Genomic DNA, 19,649 nt, shown 5'->3' with positions numbered 1-19,649 from the left:
CAGGTACTACCTCATTGGCAAAACTGGCCTCTTCAGGGATTGAACTACAACAAGCCAATAGATTTAAATGACTTGTTTGGCATTTCTAGAGCTTAAAAGAAAAAACACGATTTATAAGGGAGCTGCCTCCCTGCCCAGGGAGGTGGAATAATTTCACTGGTCCCAGGGCCATTACTCACCTGGGGGCAGGTCGGGGTCGCTGGGGGCCGCCTGCTGAAGGCGGCGGGGCTTGGCCACAGCCTTGAAGCTGTCTGAGACACTGCGACTGGTGGAACTAGATCCACTCTCGTGGTCATCCTGATGAAAAGAGGATAGGTGAAGTGAACACATGGTGAAATAGTTCTTCAGCGCTCTTTTTTATATTATAATAACAAGATAAAAGTATTTTTTTATTTAACTTTAGTGTAGCCGTATAGAAGTACAATAGGGTGGCAGTCCTAGTGTTCTCTAATATTTGTATTAATGCTTTCATTATGGCATTGTTCATGCATCAACCATGTTATCTTGCTTGTGTTAATCTGGTTGCATATATAGTTACTAATCTGAGATTTTATCTGACAAATTATTTAGTATTTCAAGAATCAGAATACCTTTATTAGTCCCACAGAGTAGAAATGTACGTAGTTACAGCAGAAAAAAGAGCCACAGACAGCTTAATGTTACACATGTTAAATATGTTACATGCATTAAAAAGTACTAAGTTATGATATAATAAAAAAATACAATAAATAAATAAAAAGTTACATAATTTTCAAAATACACATCCTGTAACAGTTCTTAGGATTTAGCAGCCAGGTATATATAGCACAGTTTTAACGGCATATATATATTGCACATATAGCACATAGTTGGATGGTATTTAACAGCAAGGGGTGTTATAGTCTGTGTTGTGGTGTGTGTGTGGGGGTCTACTAGGGGCTGTGCTGGTTGTATAGTCTGACCGCTGCAGGAAGGAATGACCATGCGGTATCTCTCTGTGAGACAGCGGGGGTGCAGCAGCCTATCGCTGAAGGAGCTGCACAGTGAGGACAGGGTGTCCTGGAGGGGGTGGGACACATTGTCCAGCAGGGAGGACAGCTTGGCTGACATTCTCCTGTCTCCCACCACCAGTGTCCAGAGCACTCCCCAGGACAGAGCTGGCCTTCTTTACCAGTCTGTTCAGTCTCTTCCTGTCAGCAGCCGAGATGCTGCTGCCCCAGCAGGCCACACCATAGAAAAATGGCTGATGCCACCACAGAGTCATAAAATGTCTGAAGGAGTGCCCCCTGCACCCCGAAAGACCTCAGTCTCCTCAGCAGAAAGAGTCTGCTCTGTCCCTTCTTGTACAGAGCAGCAGAATTATCAGTCCAGTCCAGTTTATTGTTCAGATGAACGCCCAGGTATTTGTAAGATTTCACAATCTCAATGTCCGCTCCCTGGATGTTCACTGGTGTCGGGGGAGTGTTGGCACCGTCTGAAATCCACCACCAGCTCCTTGGTCTTCCCTGCGTTGAGCTGGAGGTGGTTCCTCTGGCACCAGAAGGTGAAGTCCTGCGTCAGGTCCCTGTACTCCCTGTCGTCCTTGTTGGAGATGAAGCCAACGATGGCGGAGTCATCAGAGAACTTCTGCAGGTGACAGGTTGCAGTGTTGTGGGTGAAGTCGGGTGAAGTAGGGACGGGTGGCGCAGTGGTCTGTGCATCCGATCATCAGATCAAGGGGGAGTGCTGGGGAACTCCAGTTCGAAACCCGCTCCTGCCGCCACTGCGTCAGGCCGTTGTGTCCTTGGGCAAGACACTTCACCCGGATTTGCTCCTGTGGGTATTGTCCACAGTACATGTATAATACTAATGTGTACCTGTAAAAGCGCCTCGATGTCCTCGAGGCGTGAAGATGGACGGTGTGGCGCAGTGCGCTGTGCAATGATCATCAGATCAAGGGGTGAAACCCGCCGCTGCTGCGTCTGTAAAGCCGGTGTGTCCTTGGGCAAGACACTTCACCTGAACTTGCTCCTGTGGGTATTGTCCACAGTATCTGACCATTGCATGTATCATATATGTGTAATGTGTGTATATGTAAAGCGCTTTGAGTCATTGATAAAGCGCTATAATAAATGTAAGGAATTATTATTAATTAAGTCTGCAGTGTAGAGGGTGAAGAGAAACGGTGCCAGCCCCCGTACTGCTGATGATGGTGCCTGATGCCCCTTTCACACCAACGCGGTTCCAGGGCTGGTTCGGACCTAGAGCCTGATAAGCACCGTTCCTGTTCACACCGCAGCGGAGCCGGCTCTAAGTGCCGAAAACTGGTGCTTACCAAGCACCAAAAAATGGTCGGTCTAGAAGCAAGACCCGCATACGTCACGCTTACGTCGGAGGCGGGGGCAGGGGCGGCATCAACCTGAGCAATAACGGTTTATGGCGAGCACGGCAAATGAAAGTCAGTGTTTCCACTATATACAAATAGTGGCGGCGCTGCTGAAATATGCGCGCCACTGCTAGGGGGCACAAGCCAGGTACCCAAAAAAAAAAATGCTTTAACTTAAGTGGCGACCCTTTTTCATTTTTGATTGTTTGTTATGTGGATTTGTAGTCTTTGTGTTACTGTATGTTCAATAAAGGTGTATTTTTGCTAAATCTTGAGACATTGCCACTGTATGTACTAGGCAGGGCCGATTTTTGGCATAGCCTAGGGCGCCAGATCTGGGGGGCGCTGCGCTGGTAGCTCTGGGAGGGGAAAAAACATTTTTGACCGATGGCGCTCATCCTAATTTTTGGCCTTGATGTAACAACATTCATAATTAAGTAAATTTAACACCTTTTTCAACCCGGTTACTCTTTTAATTTGCCCTGTACGATGGGCGCTGCAAGTGATGAAAGTGGGGGATGTTGGCTTATCAGGCGCCCGCAGTTCACAGCCAAAGTGCGAGCGTGGGAGCGAGCGAGGGAGAGAGAGAGAGGGCGCACCAGTACCGGCGCTGTTGTTATTAGAATCTGGTGCTAGCTGCGCTAACGGATATAAGAAGTAGATGTTTCTACAACCAGGGTGGAGGAGAGCTCTCCTGTCAGACTGAGAGGCTCAGTGAGGTAAAGGACTCTCTGAGTGTTTAGATAGTTAATTTTAGTCTAAGTTATCTCAGTGGGTCTCAAACGTTTTGACCACAAATTATGTAAAGACATATTTCCAAGGCACTCCTTTATAATTATTAGGATAAATAAAAACACGTTTGAAATCATTCCAATGTATACTATAGGACAGTAAACCAAAAATATCGTTTGAAGTTGGAGAGATACAAAATTATGCATTTAATAAATAAATGTTAACTAGGTAAAATAAGATATGAATGAACAACAAAAATAAAATAAGTTACATTTATTTGTTATTGGCTATGGTAGGTTATTGGTTCCCCCCCCCCCCGTTCGCTTTGCATGAAGAGTGATTACGTCAGCCAGCCGAGCCATAGAGCATTTCTAGATACACAGACGCCGGTGTCTTCTTCTCGCAGTGAGTGCGAAGCGGTTCAGGAGAATGGCGGCAAACATTAACCCAGCACCTTCGTGCTTAAAAGCACGGATTTCGAGGCGTAGTCATGGGGGAGGGGGTCTGCAGTTCGGTGGACTAAGGATTGCATCACTGCTTTTTGCAGATGATGTGGTTCTGATGGCTTCATCGGTCTGCGACCTTCAGCACTCACTGGATCGGTTCGCAACCGAGTGTGAAGCGGCTGGGATGAGGATCAGCACCTCCAAATCTGAGGCCATGGTTCTCAGCAGGAAACCGATGGACTGTCCACTCCAAGTAGGGAATGAGTCCTTACCCCAAGTGAAGGAGTTCAAGTATCTCGGGGTCTTGTTCTCGAGTGAGGGAACAATGGAGCGTGAGATGGACCGGAGAATCGGAGCAGCGGGCGGTACTGTCGTTTTACCGCACCGTTGTGACGAAAAGGAAGCTGAGCCAGAAGGTAAAGCTCTCTGTCTACCGGGCCATTTTCGTTCCTACCCTCACCTATGGTCATGAAGGATGGGTCATGACCGAAAGAACGAGATTGCGGATAAAAGCGGCCGAGATGGGTTTTCTCCGCAGGGTGGCTGGTGTCTCCCTTAGGGATAAGGTGAGAAGTTCAGTCATCCGGGAGGGACTCGGAGTTGAACCGCTCCTCCTTCGCGTCGAAAGGAGCCAGTTGAGGTGGTTAGGGCACCTAGTAAGTATGCCACCTGGGCGCCTCCCTAGGGAGGTGTTCCAGGCACGTCCAGCTGGGAAGAGACCAAGGACCAGGAGGAGGGATTATATCTCTTTGCTGGCCTGGGAGCGCCTTGGGATCCCCCAGTCAGAGCTGATTGATGTGGCCGGGGAAAAGAACGTTTGGGGCTCTCTGCTGGAACTGCTACCCTATGGCAACATAAGGATATATGGCGTTTGTAATAGCTTTGGCTCGGTCTGAAGTTTTGTGAGTGGTGGAGGCTTAAATGCTAGCGGGAGTTGGGTTTGCACTTCAGTCTTTTTTCTTTTGGTACCGGTGATATTCACGTTCGGGTGATGCCTTTTCAAATGAGTGTGCAAGTTTGATGTATTGCCAGCCGCGTAACCAATTTTAGTTGAACAATGCCGACAAACAGCTTTGGTTCGGTCCACCTGTCTTTGTCCGTCATCCTTGTACGTAACTGCAAAACCAAAATGTTCCCAAACCGGAGACTTCAATGATGCTGGAGGATTTTCGAGCTCAACTTTATCTTATCTCCATTTCGACAGTTCCTCAAATTACTGACTACATTTTAACGCATCCCTCTGATCAGCTCTCATAGTATGCCTCTCGTCCAATTAAATGACTTGCTCGCTCTATGACGCGTTGAACCCAATGTGAGCAAATTACGTGTACCGAACCGAAGGGCCCGTACCGAATAATTTCGGTACGTATACCGTTACACCCCTAGTGTGTGTGTGTGTGTGTGTGTGTGTGTGTGTGTGTGTGTGTGTGTGTGTGTGTGTGTGTGTGTGTGTGTGTGTGTGTGTGTGTGTGTGCGTGCGCGTGCGTGCGTGTGCGTGCATGTATGTGTGTGAGAGAGTGCAAGAGTGCGAGTGTGTGTTTGGTTTGTAGAATGCCTCAGACCATTTCACTTAGAGATTAGGTGCAATTAAACCGTAGGGAAATAGGGACAAAACAAGACTGACAGCCAATGACCTTCACTCAACTACTGCTGGAGTAGATACAACTTTAACTTAAAGAGCCTGTGGCACGAGTTTCCCCCATCATCCAAACCCATCAATTTGAGTAAATATTGTCCCCTTGAAAACCGTTACTGAACTGATTTTGGATATTTGTACTTTGATAACCATTAATCTGCCCTTCAATGTTGACCATTTCCTGGATCTTCTCGGGGATTCTTCAAGTCCCGCCAAATGATGTGTGACGTCATTGCGGGCACAGCGCTCCAGCTGCACCGTTCAGGATCCCAGCATCTGCATGTAAACGCACAATGGCGCACACAGCAGCAAGCTCAGACAGCTCAGACAGTTTCATTTTGAACGTGTCTGAGAGCTCATATGAGGCTGAAGGATCGGTTTATGTTGTATCTGTTAGAAGTTTAGGAATTAGGTGCGTCAATATGGGCAATCATACGGTCATGTAGCCAGTGGTGGAATGGGACTAAAAATCATCCCGGGACTCTCGACCGGCACACTTCGGTACCGCTAGTAAGTTGTCAACGGGGGGAGTGGGGGATGTCAGGGGCGGCGGGTGCTGTAGATAGTAAATGTAAATATGTAAATATTTGTGTCACTGCATCCTGGTAAAATACAAATATAATGCAATGTCTGTGTCTTTGACATTAGCGCTGCTAGCCACCTGTGCCCTGTACTACGAAGCCAGTTCAACAGACCCTGGATATGTTTGAGTAACAAACTAACTAACAACAACAAACTAACAAACGAGATCTCGCTAAGCGGTCCTACGACGCTGGTTATCAACTCGGTAAATCAAGCCAGGGTTTCTCTCACCAGCTGAGAGCGCGTTCACGTCTAAGACACGAGTGGATCTGACTTTAATTACATTTGACTCGAGTGTTTCGTCAACATAATGTGTTGCTTAAAATAATACTTCTGCATACAGTATGTGACACTGTAAGTGTTGCACGGCCAGACACGGCAGATAAGGAAATATATGATAAATTATGATATTATATGATCGATGATCTGATTGATGATGTAATATGAATGATAAGTGCGACACGTCGGTGTCTTCTCTGCATAGGCCTACGGCAGTTTAAACTGTATTTCCTTTATCCTGAAATATGACTTGAGAGATTTAAACTCCGCACACTGAGTTGATCTCTTTTCTATAGACGCCGGAGCCGGGCAGCGTCAGGTAAAACAAGTTATTTAGCCTTCCCAAACCTGAGCCTCACACGCCGCCTATGGGGGATGTGCTAGTGCAGGGGTGCCCAACCAGTCGATCGCGATCGACCGGTCGATCGCGGGGAGATTCCCAGTCGATCGCGAGATGTGTCTAAAAATAGAACAACAATATTCTGTTTTATCGTTAATGTCCTATAACATAATCTTCCTGTGCCAGAATAATGTACTTGAACGCATCAAAGCTTTGTGATTGGCCGGCGTGACCCCATGTGTCTGGGCGTGGCTGTTTCGCTGATGTTGTCCGTATCAACAGGAGTGACAGTCCGCACACACACAAGACCGCAATTATGGCAGAAGCAAAAAAGCCCAAAATATATAATTTTCACTCCGAGTGGGAGGATGATTATTTTTGTATATATTCCAATTCAAAGTCCATCTGTCTCATCTGCAATGCGAGTGTGGCTTTATCGAAGAAGGGTAATTTAGGAGCGGCATTTCAAAACAGTGCACAAAAGCTACGAGACGGAATTCCCTCCTAATTCTGCCATACGCTCCCAAAAGGTGAGGGGCCTGAAAGGGCAGCTAAATGCACAGCAGTCCATTTTCACCAGGCCCAACAACAAGAGCAAGGCTGCTACCAGAGCATCTTATCGTGTCAGTCACGTTCTTGCAAAACACATGAAGTCTTTCAAAGACGGCGAAGTTGTGAAAGAAGCATTCCTGCCTGGAGGCTGCCGACGCGCTTTTGGGGGACAGTAAAAATAACAGTAGCATTTCAACAGGTTTTTGATATAATAAAAACTCAAGTTAGATACCGTTATTAATCAGCTGTAAGTTTTAGTTTGTTTGAACTTATTCATTATAATTATTGTACAAAATGGTATAAGAATGCAAACTTAAATTGATTATAGTCTATTATCAATTCAGGTTAAGAAACTAGTGTTGCTTGCATCCTATTTTAAAGGCATTTATTTTTATACTCTACTAAAATGCAACAAAAAAAGGGTTTGATTCTAATAATTTCGTCTTTTTTATTGCACTTTGGCAGCAGATTCCTGTGTAGCTTCAGATCTGAGTTGTCTTATTAGGAAGCCTCATTTATACTTTTGTAGCAACACTATTTTTATATAATGGCAAAGAAAGGGTTCAGAGTCTTTTCTTTTTTCCCTGTGTCATATGTGGCAGCACTGTTCAATGTTTCTTGAAAACATTACCCACTGTAGTATGTGACGTGTGAATAAACTCCAACTCCGTATCAACAACACTGTTGTGTAACTTCAGTTAAATACTTGTATGTGTGTAGATGAGAAAGAGGTAAGATAAAGGATCTGCAGGATTTTATGAATTATTAATCGTACAAAGGTCAGTTTTATTCAAGTAGAAGTGTGTATTTACCTGGTAGTAGGCTGTCAGTAATGGCTACGCCTCTCTATTTGGACTGGTAGATCTCAGCAGACTGGCAACTTTAAAAGTAGCTCTCGGTTCAAAAAAGGTTGGGCACCCCTGTGCTAGTGACTTATCCGACCGGCCCACTTCGGTACCGGCCCATCGGGATTCGTCCCGATGGCCAGTCCGCGACTGCACCCAGCCCACGTAAACTGTCAACGGGGGGAGCCTCGCTGCGGGGAAACGGTGGACCTAGTGTCCCGATCGGAGTGGGAATAATAATAATAATAATCTGTGCATTCTATCCATTAATTTCCCCAACATTGTGGTGAAAAAAACACACGTTTAATCCATGTTGGTGTACTACAACTACAAAAAGCATCGGTTTGTTTTCTCATCAGGAAATGCAGACCGGCACAAACAAACGATTTTTAATCATCATCCTCACGATCATTTAATCTATCATATGTTCGCCGAATTGACATGAAAGCACTAATAAATGTAGTTTCATCCACTTGAGTTTACAACTACAAAAATAATCGATTTGTTTTTATATCACATCCTACGGGAGGAAATTCAGTAGCTCTCACTACCGATTTTTAATCCTAATGTAATCATCATCTTCACCACGATCATTTATGTTTATGTTCGCCGAATTGACATGAAAGCACTGACAAATATGAATATACTGTAGTCAACTTCATTAAAACGTTATTAACGTGCCTAAACTCAGTAATTCACCATTTATACGCATGACAACACACTTTGTCCGTGTTTGGCTCTCTCGCCGCACAGTGAAGCGTTCCCGCATTGACGTCACTTCCGGCTTCCCCCAAAACTTCAAAATGAGTCGAAGGAATTTCCCGCGATGTTCGAAATTATTGATATTTAACGGAACGGTATCGCTTTTTCTTTTTTAAACTGACGGTTCGAGATTACTAGTAGCCCAATATTTCATTGCACAACAGTTGTTGGGATGCTGTCAAAGGCTCTTTAAGCCTAGTAAATCTATAAATGCAAAAAGAGAAAAACACAATAACGCAATATATTCAAACACTCTAACCTGATTAATTTATAGGAATCCTGCCTGTCATTAAGCATAATCTGGCTAAAGACCAACAATGAAACACAAGAGCACATTCGGACTCGAGTCGGATTCGAGTGCCGATTTTCGGGACTCGTGACTCGACTCGGACTCGACTCGCGCACTGATTGACGCAGTTGTGGGCGGGCCTTCGCGTCGGAGCGCCTGTCGGGGAGGGTCGCCGGTCGTCCCGTTGTCAAGCAGCCGCGCGCGAGTCCTCCGAAATTAGCTGTTTGTCATTTACATTACATTACATTACATTGCATTTAGCTGACGCTTTTATCCAAAGCGACTTACAATAAGTACATTCAACCAGGAAGACACAACCTTGAAGAAAACAGAATCATATAAGTACATCAGGTTTCATAGAGCCAAACATTTCAAGTGCTACTCAACTGGCTTTAGGTAAGCCAGTCCTTTATTAGTATAAAAGTGCTCTGTTAGCAGTTCTTTGTTAGTAATTCTATCGCTCGAGGTGGAGTCGAAAGAGATGAGTTTTCAGTCTGCGCCGGAAGATGTGCAGGCTTTCTGCTGTCCTGATGTCAATGGGGAGCTCATTCCACCATTTTGGAGCCAGGATAGCAAACCCACGTGTTTTTGCTGATGGGAACTTGGGTCCCCCTCGCAGTGAGGGTGCAGCGAGTCGTTTGGCTGATGCAGAGCGTAGTGCACGCGCTGGGGTGTACAGTTTAACCATGTCCTAGATCAGTGACCACCAACTGGCGGCCCGCGGGCCACATCCGGCCCGCCAGACATTCTCATCCGGCCCGCACGACGGGGGTGACTGTGGCGTTGGCGGAGCAGTAACCACTGTGTGCAGTATCGGAGTCCAACAGAGAGGCAGCAGCTGCGGGACAGTAGACTGCGTACTGCGAAACCTTCCCTGCCTTGAAGAAGAAGTGATCCTTCGTTGTGAAGAGTTGTGTTTTGTGCGCTCCGCACCACAGCAGTAGCCCCGCTGCGACAGAGTCCAACAGAGAGGCAGGAGCTGCGGGACACTGCTGGTGATGACATTGTTGTCAGCTGCTGCTGCTGCTGCAGCTTGTGGCGCCTGCTTCGATGAAAATAACTTTCTAATATCCATAACTTATAGGCTATTAGCTTAAAACTCGTCAGGCGCTAGGAAGGATCACTTCTTCTTCAGGGCAGGGAAGGCTACGCAGTACGCAGGCTAATGTCCCGCAGCGGCTGCCTCTCTGGTGGACTCCGGTACTGCACATTACTCCCAAGACATTTAAAAAAATTTAAAAAATCTTTTAAAAAAATGTTTTTTTAAGTTAAACATCCGGGGCTTTTCAGAAAACATCCGGGGCTTGAGCCCAAGTAGCCACCCCCTAGCGCCGCCACTGGTGTGCACACTACACAGCGCTGCAGCATGTCTGTGAGCCAGAGAGATGCAGCGTGTTTGTGAGGCCCCGCCCCCGCACGCAGATGAGAGAGAGAGAGATCTCTTTTACGTTTATGTAGCATTTATTTATTATCGAAATGATGACATTTCATAACGGGATCAAATCAAAGTGAATGGCCTGCTGCTGAATGCCTGGCAAGTGACTGGAACAAGTTATTACATAATTTCAGATAATAAATAATAATGATAATTCATTCTATTTAGGGGCGCCTTTCAAAGCACCCAAGGACACCTTACAATTCATAACATATTCTAAGGAAAGGTTTTAAGACAGTACAAAGAATGCAGTCCGGGTGATGTGTTTTATGTGGGGTGCAGATGAGAGGGAGCTGTCCAGAATGACACCAAGATGTTGTGTTTGAGTTCTTGATAAGCCATTAAAACAATAAAACAAGTGTCTCCTGTTCCCCAAAACATACCCATCTGTTATGGAAAAAGAAAGTATTCTAAAAGTAATCTGAATACGTTTTTTAAGACACGTAACTGTATTCTGATTACATTCAGAGCATGTATTCTGTATTCAGTAACTGATTACATTTACAAAGTAACCCTGCCGAGAAGTGATCCTTCGTTAGCGTGAAGAGTCTGCTAAGCTTTATGCGGGGTGCCCCCCCCCCCCCCCCCCCGGTCAACAACTTCAAAATTCTGGGCTATATAAAAATCGCTGGCCCGCGATAGTGTCTATTGGATACATTTTGGCCCTTGGACAAATGTAGTTGGTGATCCCTGTCCTAGATGTAGGATCCAGATCCATTCGCAGCATGGTATGCAAGTACCAGTGTCTTGAAGTGGATCAATTCAATTACGCCATATCAACATTAATTTTATTTCTAACAGTATGTATGTACATCACTATGTATGTAGTATGTACTGTATAATGTACACATGTAGAGTTGTAGAAAAGACATGGTGTACAGACAGTACAGTACACTCTGACGGTACAGTCACTACAGTGTATACTGTATAGTAGGTGTGTAACAGTGTAATGCGTATAGTCTACTCTACACTCTACCTTTCAGCAACGTTTTAGGGATTTAGGCTCAGTCAGCTCAGGGACTGTTTGGTTACTTTAGTTTGGTAAATGAAATAAATGTTTGAACTTTGTAGTAGTTCACTGTAGTTGCTGTCATAATTCATTTGTAGACTAAGTGGCAAAAAGTGTTTTTTTTACATTTGTACTTTGTAGAGAAATGTAGACACAAGTTGGAAGGGAGCAAACCTGACGAGTTTGAATTTGAGTTGATTATGAGTTTATTTTCAATTGATAATTAGCTCACAATAAGTTCACTTTAGTTACTCACACAACTTGACACAAGCCATGGGTTCAGGTCCGGACTTATAAGTCTGGACCTGAACCTCTGGACTTGAGTCCGGACCTGAACCTGAATGTGAGCCCAGGTACGCAGCACTAATTGACGGGCTGTGACACTGTATCCAGCTTTGCTGGCCATGGGAAGAAGACTGCATGGCTGTATGGACTGTCTTTCCAGAGCTTACACATGCCCTGTTAAAACTATCTTCTGCACCAGATGACATACCACAGGAGGTAATGGCGATGATCGAGAGGTTTGTTTTACTGCTCTATGACCGAACCAGCCCATGCACAGAAATAGACACTGCAAGGAGGAAGTTATTTGTGAAGAGGCACAATGTGCTGTCAATCCCACCGACAAAGGCTGACCTAGAGGAACATGAAAAGAGAGCAGTTTACCAAGGAGGGCATGTGTGTGGCCAGATGATGGTGTCTACACCAAAACTACCTTCACCATGTAGATGGGGCTGGTCTAAGACATCTGAGGGCTACTATGCACCCTTCTGGACATGCCTACCAGATGCAGGCCAGTCCAGCTATGAACAATGTAAGAAGGGTTGTGTTAGGCAGTGCAAGTGCAAAAAAGCTGCCTTAGAGTGCACAGCTCTCTGTTACTGTGAATGGGAGTGCTGAATGGACTTTCCCGCGCTGGACCTAGTTAGACAGTATCACATATTTTGAGTCTTGAATTGCAGCTTCTGAGCAATTCTTAAGTTCATACATTTGAATTCAGATTCATAAAAAATAGATGAATTGACACAAAGATCATCCAAATCAGTCGAGTCTATGCAGCTATATTGCAACTAACATTTTTCGGTAATTGGCTGCCATCTTGGCCACCATCTTGAAAAAGGTATCATCCAAATGATAGTTCCCAAGTGCTATGCATGGTAGATCCATTCAACTTATATCCTCAATATCACATTATATCCATCATTAATATGAACATTTATCTAAAAACAGTTGTCACTGTCAAATTGAAAATTCATGATGGCTTCATGTTCTGCATGTCTTTGGCTATAACTGTACCACATTTGATGATTCTATCACATAATATTCATCGTGAATATGAAATTCCATCTAACAACAGTTGTTGCTGGCGGCCATCTTGAAAAATGGCCGCCATATTGAAAATCCATGATGCCTCAATATCTAATTTTGTTCTATATGTCTTTGGCTACAAGTGTACCAAATGTGATGCTGGTAATCAGATGACTTCTTTTTGTATGTAACTGTAAGGGAATATAGTTGCCTTCCATTGTTTCTTGATTATGTAATCCTGTAACATGAATCTGTTACAGCTCAAGCCTGATCCTGACAAATGTAAATGCTGAAAGTGTCAAAACCAAATAATTTTGGCTATCCATGCACACACACGTCATTTACACATACTCAAATAAGCTAATAAAAACCCCCAGTCACATCTTTCATGCCATATATGCTGTATACACACATGCCATACACAATTAAAACACATTCCTTGGCTCTACTATTAAATGACAATTAACCCCTTTCTCTCAATAAAGATTAGGTTTTAAACATCATTTGCTTAGTTGAGTTATGGACACACTGACAGAGAATCAAGCATCTCCCGTGCAGGTAACGTAAACATGCAACGCCAAAAGAGACAAGAGAGTAGAAATGGCAGAAATATTTACTTTTCTTCAGAAAGGGCCTTTTCTGTATAGCTACACCATGCAAGCAGTTCTTTCCCCATCAGTGAGTTGTGGGAATTGGTATACATAAGGGGAAGAAAAATAAATACTTCATCAAGATTCCAAAGGAAAAAGACTAGAAAAATAATAAGATGTGCATTTTTGCTGCTCATTATTCACACTGCATTTGTTAACTTGTCATCACTTCAAACACTGAATTTGGATTATTTGGAGATTTTACCAGGAAAATTAAATGACTAAAGGAATGCCTAGTTCAGTAGGCCAAGGGTACATTGAGTTCAACAAATCAAACTGCAACTAAAGAACAAGACTGCCAAATTTGGAAGTAGCGCAATTAAGTGGTCAATGTCATCATGGGCACCGAGTAATACTCCAGAGGCGAAAAATGCCTTTTCAGAGGAAAGTCCTGGGACAAATGAAGCCTGCCTCAGCTGCTGCCGGGTAAACTGATCCCTCCAATGCCACGGCAGGGCACAGGACAGGGAGGGAGAGAGGGTGGAGGGATAGAGAAGGGGGGAAAGACAGAAGGACCAGGAAAAGGGGGGTTGCTTCCCCTGCAGGCATGTCAACTCAGCTGTTGAGCAAAGATGACGGTAGGAAAAAAAGGAAAAGAGAGACACTAGATAAGATATGAGTGGAAATAAATAACAATAAGTGAAAGTTAGGTAGTGAGCTCGCGAGAAGGTAAGAGACAGCAAGAGTGAGTGAGAGAGACAAGGCACAATGAGACCGAAACGGTGGCAAAGAGAAAAGGAACAGGTCCTGCAGTGTGAGTGGCAGGCAAGGGGGACCCCCTACTAGGAGGGTAAGGGGGCACCCATGCAGGGTTAGGGCGCAGGAAGGCCAGGCCTGACCTTTGTCCCCCTGCAGACGTCTGGCTCAGTCAGGCAGGGGAGGCCGTGTGTTCAGCCCGTCTTGAGGGTCGATCCTCATCTGAGCTGCTGAACACATAGCTAAGCCTCATAGTGCTTGTCCTTAGTCCATAGTCCTTGTACAAACAAATGATCTATTTGCACCGATACCAGAAACCAGTCAAGTCTCAACTGCCATTGGCAATGTAATCTGTATGTAAATTGGCCTATAAAGGCAAAACAATGAATAATTAACATTAACATAATAAACATTTTTTGGGTAAGTGGACAATTTCAGCCTTTGTCAAGCAGAAATGTGAACAGTGTAGTGTAATGACACCTAATAGGACAAAGCCTATTTGAATTATTATTTGAAATGAATTTGTTCCAGGATGCTGAATAAAGTCTTTTAAATAGGTTGTATATACTACTAAATAATATATACATTACTCAGTGTTAAGTCTGGGGGAAAACAGAATAATGGTCTTACTGCACTTTCTTATAATTTGAAGCTTTCCCTGTGACATCTGTTGGCCTAAAACAAAACTGCAACAGCTTATTTTTTACTGCACAATGCACATTTCTTAAAAAAATATAATGTGTCATTTTTCTTTTTTTCTCCAGAAATAATCAACCCATTTTCATATTTTAGTTAAACAGACAAAAAATGTTTTGGCAGGGATTAGCAGCTGATACTGGGCATGCCTGCTATTGACTTATTTTAGTAAGGCAAACATTTTCAAAACTGGTAAATTTCACACAGTTTCAGCAGATTAATGGTTGCATGCAGAAGAACATTGCTGGATAAACACACTCTTTGTTATTGTTGTTTTTCCCTTGCAGGTTGCTGGCAAAGTCATGCTGACATCAACGCCGCAGGCCTGGTGATTGGAGGCCAGGCAGTGGAGGGCAAACGCCTATGGAGTGAGAAAATAAATGAAGGAAACCCGATAGTTCCTTATCTCAGAGAGAACCCCTCTTCCCCCAAATCACTCACATACACACACAAACACACTCACTGGGTCTGACAAGTAGGGGCTCTGTCCCCCATGTCAAGGCCCACAGAGCACCATCCCTGGGGAGGATCCAGCAATCAGACCTCATCCCTTGTAGAAAAACACTCACAGACAACACATTTAGTCATATAATAGAAAAAAAGCCTAGGGACTTGAGGGAGACCAAATGCATGTGATGGGTCCCTTAATAATGTTCTAGAACTTTTAAATAAATAAAAAACTCCTATCATAAATACACAAACCTCACATCTTGAAGCTGTTCACAATAAAGCTTGATGTCAAATTATCTTTGCACATTGTATTCACCTGGCCTCCCTCCTACTTCTCACTTAAATTTCATTTATTTTCATCCCTTGCCCTGTCATGATCTTAGTGTTGTGTTTATAGTTTCAGTTTTATTTTTGAAACGTATCAGCAGCCTGTCGCTGAAGGAGCTGCACAGTGACGGCCCGTCCACACAGCGGCGTGCTTTGAAGCGTCCAACGCTTCTGCCCATTCACTTTGAATGGGGTGACGTCACTTTTAACCGAACTGCATTTTGGGAAGCGACGTGGAGCGTTGCTGGCGTTGCTGGCTTCAAAAGTTGAGCAATGTTCAACTTTTGACGCCTCGACGGAGGCGTCAGCCAATGAAATCCCGTTTATGCAAATCTGCCAGTACAAGCGCTAGCCAATCAAACCGCATGTATGCTGGGAGAGACTACGCAGGTCATTTCCTCATATTCCAAAAAATGGAGGGAAAATTCATTGTAGCGGTAGTGAATCACCCGGTGCTGTATGATCAGTCTCTGTTCATCTACCGGGATACAAACCGGAGGAGCGAGGCATGGAGGGAGGTGGCAGAGACAGTGGGTGAATCTGGTAGGTTTTCACCTGTTTGGGGATTTTATATCCAGTTTACTTCGTTTTAACATTGCTATTGCTTTGTATGTCGGGGGCGGGAGATTCATGTGATTGGTTGTTGGTCGCGTTGCTCGCAAAAAATCGCCAAGCCTCAGACACGCCCACCTCCAAGCGTCAACGCACGCTGCTGTGTGGACGCTCCGTGAGGACAGGGTGTCCTGGAGGGGGGGGGGGAGACACATTGTCCAGGAGGTAGGACAGCTTGGCTGCCATTCTCCTGTCTCCCACCACCTCCACAGTGATGACTCCTGTCTCCCACCACCTCCACATTGAGGACTCCTGTCTCCCACCACCTCCACAGTGTCCAGAGGACTCCCCAGGACAGAGCTGGCCTTCTTTACCAGTCTGTTCAGTCTCTTCCTGTCAGCAGCCGAGATGTTGCTGCCCCAGCAGACCACACCATATGGCTGATGCCACCACAGAGTCATAGAAGGTCTGCAGTAGGGCTGAACGATTAATCGATTTTAAATCGAAAACGCGATTTGAAATGATGCAATTATCAAATCACAAAGCCTACGATTTTTTCAGTCATTCACACTAATCAGAAGTGCTGTGCTCCACATGTACCAGTCATTGTTAACCAATCAGAAGTGGCCCATGATAGTAGGTATGTTTGAAATACTTTTCCAAATGGCTTCCAATGGAGCTTTCCTAGATAGTTTGGTGAAACAAACCATCTGAGTCAGGTTATATCACATGTTATACATCTATTACAGGGTGAATCTTAAAATGAAGCTTGACTTTAAACATGCAGGAATATATGCAGGAATATTTATATGCAGGAATCCTGAAGTCAAATTTAATACCTTTTAAGGTCTTTTTTTAAGACCCTTTCCATACATTGTAAGACCTCATCGCCACTTGGAGTTCTAACCGGTTACATTGGCGACACACTTTACCTCACATTTACTATATACAGTATTGATTGTCCTTCCTCCTTATCTTCCAACCATTTGGACGCAAACTTGCATTTCCCCATAACGATGTTGTTTAACAACCAGCGTAAACGGGCCTTCGTGCGCTATCAAGCAGTGAGCGTGCGATGTCCTGTTCAGATGACGTCAAATCCAACGGGATGCCATAAATAAACTACAAAGAAACACACTACACACCTACGCAATGATTACATTCAGGCAGACTGTAGAATACAACCTCTTTGGACAATTTATATACCTATTGAAAACAAGTTAGAAAATGTAATAACTTGGAAAATGCCATTTAATACTTTTTAATAGCCTTAATTATCGTTAAATTGATTTATCAACTTTTAATACTTTTTAAGACCCCGCGGACACCCTGTTAAAGCAACCCAACGGAAGTTTCACGTAAGTTTAGTTCTTTCACTCGTAGCTCGGGCTGCGGGGGGGCTAGAGACGGGAGCACGTTGATACGACCTTCCTTGCCGGAGGTTATGGCCGCATTTTACAATAAACTTCCGTTGGGTCGCTTAAAAAGAAATATCGCAAATCGAATCGCAATATCTGTCATTGTGTCCACCTGCTGCCCCTGTGTTTCACCTTCCCTCCCCAGCTGTGTCTTGTGACAACTCTTGTGTGTATTTAGTCTTGTCTTCCTTTGTGCTCTTTGTTGGTTCATCGTCGTTGTTCCCTATGTCTGGACCCTGTTTCGCATGTTTTGGATTCCCCTGGTCTGCCCTTGGTCTACCTCTTCCCGGTTTGTTCCTAGTTTTTTGGTTGTTACTTTTCTTAGTGTTTAACTTTACCCGCCCCTGGAGTTTTTGTGTTTTTTAAGAAACAGCTTTTATTTTAATAAAGCTGGCCTTCAGTTTATATTCATTTAGTTGCCTCCTCTGTTTTTACACTGCGTTTGGGTCCTTACTTTCAACCCTGACATTACCTACCATCTCTGTGCTTTTAATTGAGTATCTTTGTGTTGTCAACTTCTTCACCTCTTGGTTCTAGACCTTCACATCCCAGTCGTAAGCTTGTTTCAACAGTTCTACCCAGGTTCCCATAACAAAGGTCTCCAGCTTGCTCCAAGAGGAATGAGACATGAAAAAAGGATCCCTGTTTCAAACTTATGGTCACAGCTTGGGATGGTTCCAGTAATATAAAATGTTTTTCAGCTATGATGACGAGACAACCCCGCTGGATTGTTAGCCGAGGAGAACCGAGCTGATCGCAGATGACTCAAATTACCTTTTCTTTAACGTCCCTTGGCCTCGAAAACATCCATCAGCTCAACTCAGAATTAGCTGCAAATGGGTTTTTAATGAAACAGTAACAAATGCAGAAAGCCATTACAACATGATTAAAGACAGTGGTTTCATTTTTTCCTCAAACCCTAGAAAAGGCTGCTGCCAGCCAGAACTGTGGACTAATTCTTATTTACATTGACAAGACTCATAAAACTTCAACACAAACAACTACACTACAAATGTACAGTAATGACGAATACCTACACTAAAATACATGATCAGTCTTACAGTGTAAATATAAAACACAGGAGAGCCTTGCAGCTGGAATCCATGGCAGATTGAAGAGATTAGACCCCGAAATGAGCCCAGATTAATATCAGATCGTGTGACATTCTGAATAATTATCTCAATGAAGACAGCTCATTACAGAAATGTGGTATCTTGTATCTCAATGATTCCCTCTTCAAGTAATACAATCTGCTACTGGGGGGGGGGGGGGGGGGGGGTCCTGAGATGTACACAAGGTGCTTCAGTATTTCAACTGTGTGTACTAGTGTACACCTTTACTCTTTTTTCCAAAAACTAATTAAGTCAGTGTACGATCATTATTATTATCACTTTCAGTTCCTGAAAAAACTCAAGCTCAAAACACTCTTGTTATTTTCTTTATAGTCTAATTATGTATCTTTAATCTGTGTTTTATCAAAAACCTTCATACCTATATAACTACCACAGCTAAAACAGAAAATAGACAGACTCATAGGTTTTATTTAGAATCATTCCAGAAGGACGTCCACCTAAGCATATTTCATCCCAGCAAACTGTTACAATCAAGGAGCTGAGTTACTGTTTCAACCTTCTTTATTTCAAAAGTCACCCAAAAAATAACATGTTCATCAAAGAGGGGGAAGTAGGGAGGAAAATGCACCCTCGACAACACTGGTGATGTCATGCAGGAGGACACTGCCAAAAGTACGTCAAACTGGCTATGTGTATTATCTGCTTCCAACATGCCCAGGACAACAACAAAGACAAACCGGGATCTACGTTATGGATGAAACCCACAGGGAGCAACATAGGACTTCTGTCTTCTAAGCATATTTTGGGACATTTTTGTACAGCTATTGCATTATCTTCAACTGAGAATATACAATACTGGGTTGCAGTTGTACTGATATTTTACTAAAGGGACAGTGAAAGATCTGTTCGCTGCGGACAGTTAAATCACCTTGACGGTCAAGACACCTTTGAGCTTAGGGGCATACCTTTTTACCATCAGAAGTTTTGCCATTATTGTCCAATACTAAATGTGATTCGATTATGAACCCAATACATTCTGCAGTATTCTTTTAAACCCAAAAACATTTTATTTCGTCTTATAAGCAAACTTCAAGTTATACCAGCAGAAACCAATCCTGTCTTAGCGTTACAGTAGCTGTTGCTGCTCCAGTTAAAGGTGGGGTAGGTAGGTTTGAGAAACCGGCTCGAGATACACTTGTTGTTATATTCCATGGAATGCTCTTAACAT

General features: G+C 43.9%; 1 protein-coding gene across 1 annotated transcript in view; it reads right to left on the bottom strand.

Moving 5' to 3' along the window:
• LOC117550361 (vacuolar protein sorting-associated protein 13B) overlaps positions 1-19,649 on the bottom strand; it is a 115,556-nt gene that overhangs the window by 76,582 nt on the left and 19,325 nt on the right. Inside the window, exon 4 of the mRNA XM_034222777.1 lies at positions 180-297. Within this exon, the coding sequence (XP_034078668.1) occupies positions 180-297 (118 nt within the window). The remainder of the gene's footprint in view (positions 1-179; positions 298-19,649) is intronic.

The sequence above is a fragment of the Gymnodraco acuticeps genome, unplaced genomic scaffold (assembly GCF_902827175.1).
Source record: "Gymnodraco acuticeps unplaced genomic scaffold, fGymAcu1.1, whole genome shotgun sequence".
Classification (NCBI taxonomy): Eukaryota; Metazoa; Chordata; class Actinopteri; order Perciformes; family Bathydraconidae; genus Gymnodraco; species Gymnodraco acuticeps.
The sequence above is the reverse complement of the archived record's forward strand: the minus strand, read 5'-3'. Positions and strand labels throughout refer to the sequence as shown.